At 46.3% G+C, this 13,412-nt stretch overlaps 1 protein-coding gene across 7 annotated transcripts in view; it reads right to left on the bottom strand.

Moving 5' to 3' along the window:
- The window catches only part of kcnip4 (Kv channel interacting protein 4), a 1,191,104-nt gene that overhangs the window by 26,600 nt on the left and 1,151,092 nt on the right, over positions 1–13,412 (bottom strand). For all 7 annotated transcript variants that reach the window (XM_038791487.1, XM_038791491.1, XM_038791492.1 and 4 more), the window contains one exon: positions 4,322–4,392. In XM_038791487.1, coding sequence (XP_038647415.1) covers positions 4,322–4,392 — 71 coding nt within the window. The remainder of the gene's footprint in view (positions 1–4,321; positions 4,393–13,412) is intronic.

The raw sequence follows: 13,412 nt of genomic DNA, 5'->3' as shown, positions 1-13,412 counted from the left end.
CGTCTCCATCAGCTCCTGGTAACCCTGTTCCAGAGGCTCAGCATCAGGCTGGGGTCCAGCTGGGTTCTGGGATCCAGCAGACCTCCGACTGCTGTCGCTCCTGGAGGTTCCTGCCTCCACCTAATGTTCCTCAGCCGCAACGTGGTGCTCACAGTGGGGGTTGGTGAGCACAGTCCGGCAAATCAGCTGGCGAGCTTCATTTGTGGCAAGGTGCCCGTGGCGCCTCATTAAGTAACTTTGAATAGCTTTGCCTGCCTCGCTGGGCCAAGCGTCGGGAAGCCCGCGGCTATTTCCGCTCACTACCATCTTTCTGGAAAATCGCGCCCAAAGTATTGTTAATGCGCAAATGACTTGTGTTACTCAATGGAGTATTCACAAACAAAATTCAACAATGCACATGTACCTCCCTTCCTCCCGGAATTAAAGAAGTGAATCTAGTTGATAAAGAGCACTATCAACTGATTTTTGGAGCAGCATTTTCCTTTGTCTGCTGGAAATGGAATTTTCACCCGTCTGTGCTGGATTGCCAGAAACAAACAGCAATATCTGGGCTGAGCATCGGTTGATGTGTGAGGTAGATATTTGCCATTTCTTTTTTCTGAGTGGCTTACCACCAATGGGACAAAGAAAAAGTCACTGTTGTTGCAATACTTCGATGTTTACTGCTACGTAAGTTACTACCAGTAACATATCAAATTTGTTAAAAATAAACAGCATTGAGTTCCCATATTCCTGGATGGTTCTTTGGACATTTAGTTGGTTAAAGGCAAAGGCAGACTGGCATATTAGCACCCAATATAGGGGGCTGGATTCTCCCTTTGGGGGACTAAGTCCCAGTGCCCACCGGAAAACAGGGTAAAATCACTCCGGACTTTTTCCTAGTTGTCGCTATAATGACGACTAACTCAAACCCATTTATACTACTGATTCATCATCTTGTTACGAATACTTCACATATTCAGATAAAATGTCTTTAATTTTAACGACTTGTAACTTAGTCACTAATGCCCTATTACTTTTGTTGTACAGTCTGTCCATTCCTGACAGACTGACTTACATTTACATAAAACCTTTCATAATCTCAGGATATTCCAAACTGTTTTACAGTAAATGAAGTAGTCACTATTGTAATGCAGGAAACATGGCAGCCAGTTTGTGCCCAGTATGGTCCAACAAACAGGAATGTGACAATAATCAGAAAATCTCTTCTTCATGGTGATGGTGACTGATAAATAATAGCTAGGGCGCCAGGATAACACTCCTCTTTTTTGAAATGGTGCCACAGAATCTTTTGTGTTTACCTGAGAGAGCAGATGAGGCCACAGTTTAACATCTCAGTTCACATCCCGCAATGCAGCATTGGAATGTTAGATTACATTTTGTTGTCAAATTTCTAAATTAGGATTTGAGCTCACAACTATCCGGCACATGGGTGACACGGAATCGGCCTACACATTCCACTTGAGTTTGTCCAAATTGCTACTCCGCTACATATCCTTCTTATAAAAAATTAGGAGTACCCAATTCATTTTTTTCCAATTAAGAGGCAATTTAGCGTGGCCAATCCACCTACCCTGCACATCGTTTGGGCTGTGGGGGTGAAATCCATGCAAACACAGGGAGAATGTGCAAACTCCACACGGACAGTGACCCAGAGCCGGAATCGAACCTGGGACCTCGGCGCTGTGAGGCAGCAGCACCAACCACTGTGCCGCCCTCTGCTATATAATCTTAACTCCCTCTTTATAGAATTTACAGTGCAGAAGGAGGCCATTCGGCCCATCGAGTCTGCACCGGCTCTTGGAAAGAGCACCCTACCCAAGGTCAACATCTCCACCCTATCCCATAACCCAGTAACCCCACCCAACACTAAGGGCAATTTTGTACACTAAGGGCAATTTATCATGGCCAATCCACCTAACCTGCACATCTTCGGACTGTGGGAGGAAACCGGAGCACCCGGAGGAAACCCACGCACACACGGGGAGGGTGTGCAGACTCCGCACAGACAGTGACCCAAGTCGGAATCGAATCTGGAACCCTGGAGCTGTGAAGCGATTGTGCTATCCACAATGCTACCGTGCTGCCCCAAATTTAGATTTATAAATTTCCGGGCAGCACAGTGGCTAGCACTGTTGCCTTATGGTGCCGAGGCCCCAGGTCCGATCCCAGCTCTGGGTCACTGTCCATGTGGAGTTTGCACATCGTGCTTGCGTGGGTTTCGCCCCCACAACCCAAAGATGTGCAGGGTAGGTGGATTGGTCATGCTAAATTGCCCCTTCATTGGAAATAAATAATTGAGTACTTTAAATTAAAAAATAAGATTTATAAATTTCCCCTTATTTAAACCCTCCAGCCATACACCCCCCCCCCCCCCCACCATTTTCGCCAATCTATTCGTTCAAAACCCTACCCACTGCCATATTTATATCCAGAATACTTGAATGAGCTGGGTTTAAGTGGATTTGCACCAGTCACTGTACGGGTGCCAGTGCTCCATGAAATTTAAGCCTTCCAATCCACTTTCTCAATCATGCATTTAACTTTCTAATAATCTGTTTGACTATATGCCAATGTTCACGTGGCTGAGCTAGTAATCCAGAGATTATTGTCTTTGATTTTGTTGTTTTTAATTTGTATCGTAGCTCCTCAAATTCCCTCAGCAGAACCGCATTCCTACTACTACCTATATGGTTAGTTTCTACATCGACAATGACGACTGGATCCCCCATCCTCCTCCAAGTTCATCTCCAGCTGTAAGGAGATGTGCAGAACCAGGCAACACAGCCTTCAGACCTTTGGGCTGTCACTGCAGACACAGCACCTTCGCTCAGGCCTCTGTTATATCCCATGCTGCTTCAACGTTACTCATCCCTCCCTCCACTTAGTGGCCTCGTGTACCCTGATGTTGTTGTCAACTTGGACGTTCTAATTGCAGAATTTGTCCACACATGCAATAAGCAACTAGCCCTGAATGCTCCAATAGGTCGACTCTGCTTTCTGTTGTCCTCCACTTTGCCTTCTAATTTAATAATCTTTATTGTCACAAGTAGGCTTACATTAACACTGCAACGAAGTTACTGTGAAAAACCCCTGGTCGCCACATTCCGGCGCCTGTTCGGGTACACGGAGTGAGAATTCAGAATGCCCAAATTACCCAACAGCATATCTTTCGGGACATGTGGGAGGAAACTGGAGCACCCGGAGGAAACCCACGCAGACACGGGGAGAAGGTGCAGATTCCGCACAGACAGTGACCTAAACAGGAATCGAACCTGGGATCCTGGAGCTGTGAAGCAACAGTGCTATCCACTGTGCTACCGTGCTGTCCCCCTTGAGAGGAGGTCTCTGTAGTTCTTCAGCTCTGATGAAATGACCAAAACACTGACATTTTCTTTTCTGGATGTCACTTTTTAGAGTTATTGAAATTCCAAGCGTCACTTCTGTGGTCTTTTGGCATGTATGTGAAATTTTTAGCATATATCTCAGAATCCACATTTGATTCCAGATCATTCACTCATTTCTGCCTTGCATTGTCCCTCTCGTTCTCCGTTTCTCTAATTATTGTAACAAAACATGGACAGGTTTGGCTCAGGTGGCATAGTAAGGGTGTGATTCTCCGCCGGCTTGATTCTCCGTTATACCGGCGCCCGGGGGTTTCCTGATGGTGTGGTGCTGCCCCACAATGGGAAACCCCATTGACCGGCTGGCGTAATAGAGAATCCCACTGGCCGGTCGGGGCAAAAATGTGACGCGGCGGGATAGAGAATACTGCTCAAAAGCGTTAACATTTGAATCTGGACTCAAACCTGCCTGGTTTTAACAGGGTGGGAGCAAATATACCGATCTTCCAGGGAGAGTAGTCATTATAATGAGGTTATAAGTCTTATTTGTATTCACCATGTAGAATTTAACTGTGGATGGCCAGGTCTTGGAGGCCTCGAGAGGTGTCCCCATCGCCACCACACTGGCTATTAAACCAGCCAGTAAGTACCTCTCCACCTATTGGCTCAGTCCAGTATGCTCCCAGGCTCTTATCTCCAGATTTCAATTCTCCCCCTTCCAAGTTTTTGACTTTGCCCTCAATGAGGTTTCCGTCCTCACCCCTGCCTGAACTCTGACCTAATGTCCCCACTGAGTCCTCTAATCTCCCCATAAAACCTCCAATTGCCCCTTCCAGCCCCTTCCCTCAATCCCCACACCCTTGGATTGAACCCTTTTGGACTAGAACGAAAATTACAGCAGATCTCCTGAGCAAAGGCTGCAATTATTCAGGCTTACTAAAATTTATTAAATTGCATAACAATAAAATTACACTCACCTCAAAACTTACTGAACCATTGTGATCTGTGTCAAAGGCATTAAACAGAAAGTGTGCATATGTGGATGCATCTGGAATGGAAAAAAGTAACTTTTTCAATAATCCTGTTAAAAAAAATGCTATAAAATCTCCAATTGCGATAAATTTTATTTAAGCAGATTTGATGTGAAAGCGAATTGACATAATATTAAACATATAAACAGAAGAGAAATGAAAACAAAGAGAACACTGACTCTCTCGCACCTTGTATATTTTTAATTTCACGTTGGGAAGTAAATCAACCTTCTAACTCATCACTTTTTGGTCACTGACATTTTCATTATCGCTCTATTAAAAGTTATCAGGTGCTATTAACCAGAGTCACAATGCTTTCTTGAGTTGATGGATGTTACAATGTCTGTTGTGCCAACAAACTAATGAATTATCCATCACGTAGACACTGCTGCTTCTGTGTTAGTTAAATGTATTGTTAAAACAAGGCTGGTCTGCAGTTTTTGGGGAGACGTGGAGAATTTTAAGTAGTCTGTGGTTAATCTAGCTTTTACATACCAGGCGGCTGAAATTTCTCAAGGGTTTCTCTGGTCTGGGAATCCCAACAGGACTAAGTAAGGGGCAGAAATTCTATCTAACCCTTATTTGGGAATCTGTGTCTCAGGAAGTTGGGGTGATGATGGAGACTTTTGACACTGGAAGGCCTTGTATCTAGAGTGAACAATTAAGGTTGAACGTGTGCCTTAGAGTTTTGATCTTGCGATAAAAGATCATGTGATATCACAACAGATTACATGTAACCCCATAACACCTGCCTTCAATTTGCAATTTAACCGTATAAAATTATCCTACACATTCTAAGCAATCCCCTTTAACTGTGTTGAATTTTGGAAGAAACAGGTACACTCTGTTACTCTCGCTCAAAAATCTGGCTCCGTAACACTGTGCTACAAAAGATGGAGGCTCTTCAAATGGGGAATTCAGTGTGTTCAGCTGCTTCTTTTGCAAGAAGACTGCTCACTCAACTATGCTGTGGATGTGCCGAAATTCCCCAACTGGCCTGGCAATGATTATAGCAATAGCTTTGACAACACATATTGGAAGGTTGAATAATCAGGTCCACTCAATGCATTTGCTTGTGACCCCCCCCCCCCCCCCCCCCCCCCCCACCCCCCCAAAACCCCACCACTCCATTTAAGTGGCCAAACATACAACTTTCAGGTGAGGTAACCTTGAGTAATTGCTGCTGTTGGAAAGTTTATGGGAGCACTGTGGAGTGTTTTTGGAGATGGTGTGGTGAACTGCTGGATTTGACAGGGAGTGTTGCTGCAGACTCACAGGAACAGCAGAGGCATTGGTGACTTGTCCACATAAAGGCTGTTACAGTGTCAAAGTGTTACGGGGTCTGCAACTGCAATGCTTCTAGATTTGTAACATAATAGGGAGGTGAAAGAGGTGTTGCAGAGAAGGGAAGATTTATATGGAGTGAGGAGCAGGAAGAGGAGAAAATAAGGAAGAGGCATCTGGGATGCCTTCACTTGAGAAGGGCGGCCCATTAGCACCTACTCAAATTCCAATTGTCTTTTGAGGGCTTCTTTTCACCCCCATTGCTGCACTATATCGCATATTGCCATTCGAGTGCAATATCCCATCAAACCTCCGCCATAAATTCACCAACAAGAACCTTATCATAACATATTTTTCAGACAACAGGTCCAATGATAAAAGCAAAAAAAGAACAATTCGCCCATATGCACTCCCGTAATGTCTGACTTCTGGGTGTCTTTGCCTGGCCTAGTATTTCAAACAGTGCTCCCCCTGTGGCTGCAGAAAGATTAGTGGAAGGCAGCTGACTTACAGTGAGGGCAGACTGCAAATGGTCAAGCTGCTCTGGGCCTGAGCACCCATCTTCGGACTGCATGGGCATGTTGTTGGCTAAGCCACCTGGCTAATAGTAATAACAAGGACACTGTTACGGAGAGAGGACAGCAAGCTCCCACTGCTTGGTGTTGCTGCCCAGTGCTTCAGCAATACTAATAATCGATTGGAGGTCAGATTGCTGGACTACCTCAAGAACTCTTTTCAGTGCTGGGATCCACAACCATGATGACAGCAGTCTAAATCTGCCTGATAGCAAGCATGGATTTCATGATCGTGATCTGAGCTTCCATTGTAGAACTGAGATGTTGGGTCTTTCCCACCATTGCTGGAACGGAAACTGAGATACTTGCCACAAGGATCCCAATCATACGTTGGTCGCCAATGATGCCACAGAGTTGGCCACCACTTCTACAATGGAAAGGGTGATCTCTGCCTTGCTGGAGCTACACTCCTCCATGTTCCTTGACTATGACAACACTGTATGACAGGTCTGCCAATGCACCAAGTATCTTGGTGTGCATTTTCATCCGCCTCACCTCCTGGCAGCCCCATCACAGTCCTCAGCGGAGTCCTCTCTGCAGAACTCATACATGGACTCATCCTCTGGGAAGCTAAGACACAAACTATCCTTTCCCTCCAGCTTGAATGCAGCCTATTCAGCTCCCTGCCTCGTGATGTGCTGATCCCGATCCTACACTACTCTTTAAAGGTTGTGGAGGGTGCCGTTATCTGGGCTGGTAGCTGTGGAATCAAGTGATGTGCTTCTTCATCAATGGTATTGTTCCTGCCCTTCTTCCATAGGTTGCTGTGTGGGTGACAGTTTTTCGATGTCTGAAAGCAAAACATCAGAAGGGAAAAGATGGTATGAAGGATGTGGGTTGATTTGGAAAGTATGAGGTTCATAATCACAGCATCAGTAGGTTGCGCATCAAGCGATACAGAAGATGAGGGTAGAGTATCTATATGCTAGGTGTGAATCTTGACTGCTGGGGACTGCTGATGGGTGTGCAGTGTATTCAACAGTGCCAGGGGTTGGTGCTGTAGTGGGTAAGAGATGTCATGCAAAAATGCATTCACTGACCTTGACTATTCACATGAGGTCATTGAACTTCATGCAACATTATTTACAGGTTCTCAGGACCAAACACTGGGCATTGAGCTTTGCCACCGAATTCCAGCCATTTTGGAAGTTGTTCCTCAAGATCCTCCAGGCCCCTACCGCTGAAACATGACACCTTTCTGTTGCGTCTTTGGTACTGCTAACTTTCAAGATCAATCAGCACACAAGTAGACACAAGGGGTGATTAACATTGTAACTGTTCTTTACTGCTGCCTCAGCAAGACGATTAAGAAAATATAGATCCTGCCACCCCACAATACACTAGCTTGCAAAGTATGGCAAGCCAGACAAAACATACAATACATAACATATTCCGTCTCCCTTATTGGAAATCTCAGTTTAACAAAACATTTTCTGAATTAGTTAAAGAGGGCAAACTGCCTTAAAAAAATGGATTGGATTGGATTTGTTTATTGTCACGTGTGCCGAAATACAGTGAAAAGTATTTTTCTGCGAGCAGCTGAACAGATCATTAAGTACCTGAAAAGAAAAGGAAATAAAAGAAAATACATAAGAGGGCAACACAAGGTACACAATGTAACTACGTAAGCATCGGCATCGGGTGAAGCATACAGGGTGTAGTGTTAATGAGGTCAGTCCATAAGAGGGTCGTTTAGGAGTCCGGTAACAGCTGGGAAGAAGCTGTTTTTGAGTCTGTTCGTGCATGCTCTCAGGCTTCTATATCTCCTGCCCGATGAAAGAAGTTGGAAGAGTGAGTAAGACGGGTGGGAGGGATCCTTGATTATGCTGCCCACTTTCCCCAGGCAACGGGAGGTGTAGATGGAGTCAATGGATGGAAGGCAGATTTGTGTGATGGACTGGGTTGTGCTCACGACTCTCTGAAGTTTCTTGCGATCCTGGGCCGAGGAGTTGCCATACCAGGCTGTGATGCAGCCAGATAGGATGCTTTCTATGGTGCATCTGTAAAAGTTGGTAAGAGTTAACGTGGACATGCCGAATTTCCTTAGTTTCCTGCGTAAGTATAGGCGCTGTTGTGTTTTCTTGGTGGTAGCGTCGACGTGGGTGGACCAGGACAGACTTTTGGAGATGTGCACCCCTAGGAATTTGAAACTGCTAACCATCTCCACCTCGGCCCCATTGATGCTGACAGGGGTGTGTACAGTACTTTGCTTCCTGAAGTCAAAATGACCAGCTCTTTAGTTTTGCTGGCATTGAGGGATAGATTGCTGTCATTGCACCACTCCACTAGGTTCTCTATCTCCCTCCTGTATTCTGACTCGTCGTTATTCGAGATCCGGCCCACTATGGTCATATCATCAGCAAACTTGTAGATGTAGTTGGAACCAAATTTTGCCACACAGTTGCATGTGTACAGGGAGTATAGTTGGGGGCTAAGTACGCAGCCTTGCAGGGCCCCGGCATTGAGGACTATTGTGGAGGAGGTGTTGTTGGTCATTCTTACTGATTGTGGTCTGTGGGTCAGAAAGTCGAGGATCCAGTTGCAGAGTGAGGAGCCAGGTCCTAGGTTTTGGGGCTTTGATATGACTTTGGCTGGGATTATGGTGTTGAAGGCGGAGCTGTAGTCAATAAATAGGAGTCTGATGTAGGAGTCCTTTTGTCGCGATGCTCTAGGGATGAGTGTAGGGGCAGGAAAATGGCATCTGCTGTGGACCGGTTGTGACGGTGTGCGAATTGCAGTGGATCAAGGCGATCTGGCAGTATGGAGGTGATGCGCTTCATGACCAACATCTCGAAGCACTTCATTACGACTGATGTCAGGGCCACCGGACGGTAGTCATTGAGGCATGTTGCCTGGTTATTCTTTGGATCACCTTAACTATAATTCAGACACTCAGGAGGTCTTCTCTAGTGTTATGGGGGACTTCTGATGCTTTTATAGAGTAATGTTCATTTAACTGATGTCAATTTAAGACTTGTAGCTGAATTTGAAGTTTTATCTAATGCCGGTGAAGGTGAGGACTTCAACTTCAGTCGATAAGGCTGAGGAGGTGAGACTGGAGTTGGCATTCCTTGATTTGGAGAGGGCTCAGTGGGAGTGGTGAAATCAGGCTCTTCCATAAGTGGTGTATCCTTAGTTGGAGCTTGACTTGGCAATAGCTGGTCAACATGTCTCCGCCAGGTGAGATAATTCGCCGTTTGGACTGTGTATGAAACAGGTCCTGTCTGAGCAATCACAGTATCAGGAACCCATTTAACTCCAGCAGCATAATTATGAGCTAGAACGTCTTGTCCCGAACAGAAAATTCTTGTCTTTGAATTTTGTACTCTTCTTTTCACTTGGTCATGCTTTTGATCTTGTCATGTTTTCATTGGTCTCAGAAGATCTTTGTGAGTACGCAGTTACCCATCCCATTAGTAGGAATGCTGGAGATGCTTTGGTTGTAACATGTAAGGTGGGATTCTCCAGCGTTCATGGCAGCGAGATTCTCCTGCTGCACTGAATGGGAGATTAGGCTGAGCGTCAAATTCTCCATCTCCGTTAACAGCGGTAGCAGGGTGAACTAGCAACTGACAATTCCAGCTGTGGCGTGTTTCGTTATGTCAGCAGAAATGTGTCTAGATACTTTTGAATCAAGGAATGTCCTTGCAACAACCTTAAAGTGTATTTCATGGTTTGAACAAATCTCTCTTCTAATACATTGGTGGATGGGTGGTAGGGTGCAGAGGTGATGAATAATTCCTTTATGCCTCAAAGCATTCTCAAACACCTGCGAGGCAAATTGAAATCCATTGTCTATTACAAGTTGTTCTCGTAATCCATAATAATTTAACATTTTTCTTGACCTTTGAATTATATTCTCCGCAGTAATTGAGGACATCACTGAAACTTCTGGCCATTTGGAATGAGCATTCACATCCACCATGAACACTGTTCCTTCCAATGTACCAGCAAAATCGATGTGGATGTGCTGCCAAGGATGGAGGGGTGCCAATTGAGGTATGTTCTTCACACTCTGATATGAAGCACAAGATCCTGCTTGCTTTCAATTTCTTGGTCCAGGCAAGGCCACCAAAAGCAGTTTCTGGTGATCTCTTTCATGTGAACGATTCCACAGTGTCCTGAATCCAGTTGGTATTTTCAAGTAGGAATCAAAGTTAGCTCTTGGGGCTAAAGGGGTCAAGGGATATGGAGGGAAGGCAGGATCAGGCTATTGCACTTGATGATCATAATGAATGGCGGAACAGGCTTGAAGGGCCAAATAGCCTCCTCCTGCTTCTATTTTTTACTTTTCTATGTTTCTATGGTCCAACACTGATTTCCTCAATGTTATCAGGAAACAGAGGTAGTTTTAAGTAATCTATATTTGTATTTTTGGGTACTAGAAACACGGTATAGACTTACGTGAGTTTAACTGTGTGTTTCTGTGCATGAAACGGTTGAAACTTTGGTTAGACTCACAGTCAACAAAGGTGCTTGCATGTACAGGGGGGTTATACAAACTGTGGTTGCATTATGAGTAGCGAGTTTATGAAGTGAAAACAGAGTTTAAAGGAAGACTAGCCTGTTGCTTAGCAACCAGGGGTCACTATAAGTTAGAGAGCATTTTTGAGTTTTATTTTAAACTGAAGCCAGTAGCAGTTGGAGCCAGCTAGCTGGAGAAGAAGCAACTCTTACAGGAGCAGCCAACAGAAATAGAGAAATAGAACAATGAAGTAATGGGAAGAAAGCAAATTGCAGAAGCTAAAGAACAATTAGTTCTGGAAACCAAGGCATAAAAAGAGAAATCCCAGGAAGATTGAAGCCAATGGAACTGTAGATTGAACAAGATACTGTTCACTGAAGTTAAAGGAAGGGGCAGAGAGAGAGACTCCCAGTTAAAGACAGAGCTTCAAGGTGCAGACCTGGTGAAGTTGACCAGCGAGAAGCCAGATATCTGAAGTAATCCTGACGTTAGTGTTATCTTAATGCAGGCTGAGAAGCAGTAGTGTTCTGTTGGCACTGCTGGGTGCCTTAGAGATTATGTGGAAACTTGAATGCATGTGGCCACTCAAGGCAGAGGAATAGTGAAAGGAGAGGTCATATTCTTGGATGTGGATCAGTGGTGAAGCATCTGAGAGACAGCGTTATTTGGGAGAAGATTCTAAGGCATGTTTTAAGAATGGATTTTGGAAACACATGTGGAAATGAGTTCCAATGAGACCACTTGACTCACAATCTGATAATCATCTGGGGGAATTTGATGAAATAGCCACAGAAGTTGGCTATTTCATCAAAGGCTGGACATTTGGGGCAGCAGGGTAGCATGGTGGTTAGCATAAATGCTTCACAGCTCCAGGGTCCCAGGTTCGATTCCCGGCTGGGTCACTGTCTGTGTGGAGTCTGCACGTCCTCCCCCTGTGTGCGTGGGTTTCCTCCGGGTGCTCCGGTTTCCTCCCACAGTCCAAAGATGTGCGGGTTAGGTGGATTGGCCATGCTAAATTGCCCGTAGTGTCCTAATAAAAGTAAGGTTAAGGGGGGGGTTGTTGGGTTACGGGTATAGGGTGGATACGTGGGTTTGAGTAGGGTGATCATGGCTCGGCACAACATTGAGGGCCGAAGGGCCTGTTCTGTGCTGTACTGTTCTATGTTCTATGTTCTAAGTTATATTGGATGGTGCCTGCCACTTGTTTGCAGAGTGTGGTGTGTCTAACCACAGTTGGCCTGTTGGTTTACATTGACTGCCTACTTACTGAGAACTTACGGAATATAGTGGATTCTCCACCACAGGTAGTAGAGATCCCGATATAGCGGAGAATCATGCGTCGGGCCCTGTTGTAATGCGCCTGTCTCCCGCTGGTGATGGCATTGAGCTCCCGTGGCGGCGAGAGGATACAAATGGGTAATTTTAATCCATTTGCATCTTATTAACAGGCTGGACATTTGATTCTCAATGCCTCCGTGATGCTCCGACACTCTTGGCCGAGATTCAGGCAGGCGTGGATTGGTGCAAGTATTTACCAGCGTGGCCCTAATGCTATGGGCCTCTCGTTGGGTCAAAGGGATACGTTTTTAACGTAGCTGCCCCCTGAGCCCATCGGAGACCCCCTCCCCCCAGAACACAAATCCTGCCCACTGCACCCCCAGTCCCCCCATCAGACCAGCCCCTCAGACTCCCCCACCAGAGACTCCCATCAGACGCCCATCAGAAACTCACATCAGATACTCCCATCACAAGTGCCCATCAGAGACTCCCATCAGACCCCCTATCAAACCGGTATATCCAAGACCCCACCATCAGAGACCCCCCATATCAGTGACCACCCCATTCCATTTGAGACCCCCATATCAGAGACCCCTCTCCATCATTAATAGCAGGGTGAGATTCACAGGATAATAGTTCCCAGACAGCCAGGTGTCTGGATTGTTTATTTTAATTTTCCTTTGGGCTTTAATGCATCTCAAGTAACCTGCTTTGAACCTAACTACAATATTTATAAACATCTAGAAGCTAAGTGCTTTCACTCCTTTTTCTCAGCAGAAAGCACTTCCCTGCTTTTGAAGTGGTCAGGAACTGTCAATCATAGCCAGCTGTTTGATATTGGGGTTTCTGGTTGGAAGGGTGCGATTGGAAAGTTCTGCTGGGGGGTCAGTCGGGCGACGCGGGTCATTTGCAAGTTGTGGAGGTAAAGAGGGATTAAACATGTGGAAGGGTCCCTTCTTCTTCAGACTTGGGGCGGAATTCTCCGCAAGGTCCGATGCCGTCGTGAAACCCGGAGAGGTTCACGACGGCGTCGGAGGCCGCTCCTCGCCACCTATTCTACCCCCCCCCCACCCCCCGGGGGGGGGGCTAGGAGGGCCGTGCCGTAAATCTCGGCCGCGGGGCCTTGTCGCTGGCGTCAAGGCCCGGCGCGGCGAGAATAACCCGGCCGGCACGCCTAATGGCGTCAGCCGCGCATGCGCAGGTTCGCCAGCGCCAACCCGCGCATGTGTGGTTGCCGTCTTCCCCTCCGCTGCCCCGCAAGTCATGGTGGCTTGATCTTGCGGGGCGGCGGAGGGGAAAGAGTGCGTCCCTTTGAGACGCTGGCCCGACGATCTGTGGGCACCGATCGCGGGCCAGTCCCCTCCCGAGCACGGTTGTGGTGCTCACTCCCCTCTCCGCCTCCCACAGGCCCCATACTCACCTTTGGCGCGCTGTT

This window comes from Scyliorhinus canicula, chromosome 3 (genome assembly GCF_902713615.1).
Source record: "Scyliorhinus canicula chromosome 3, sScyCan1.1, whole genome shotgun sequence".
Taxonomy (NCBI): domain Eukaryota; kingdom Metazoa; phylum Chordata; class Chondrichthyes; order Carcharhiniformes; family Scyliorhinidae; genus Scyliorhinus; species Scyliorhinus canicula.
Note: the sequence above shows the minus strand (reverse complement) of the source record. Positions and strands in the feature narration are given on the sequence as shown.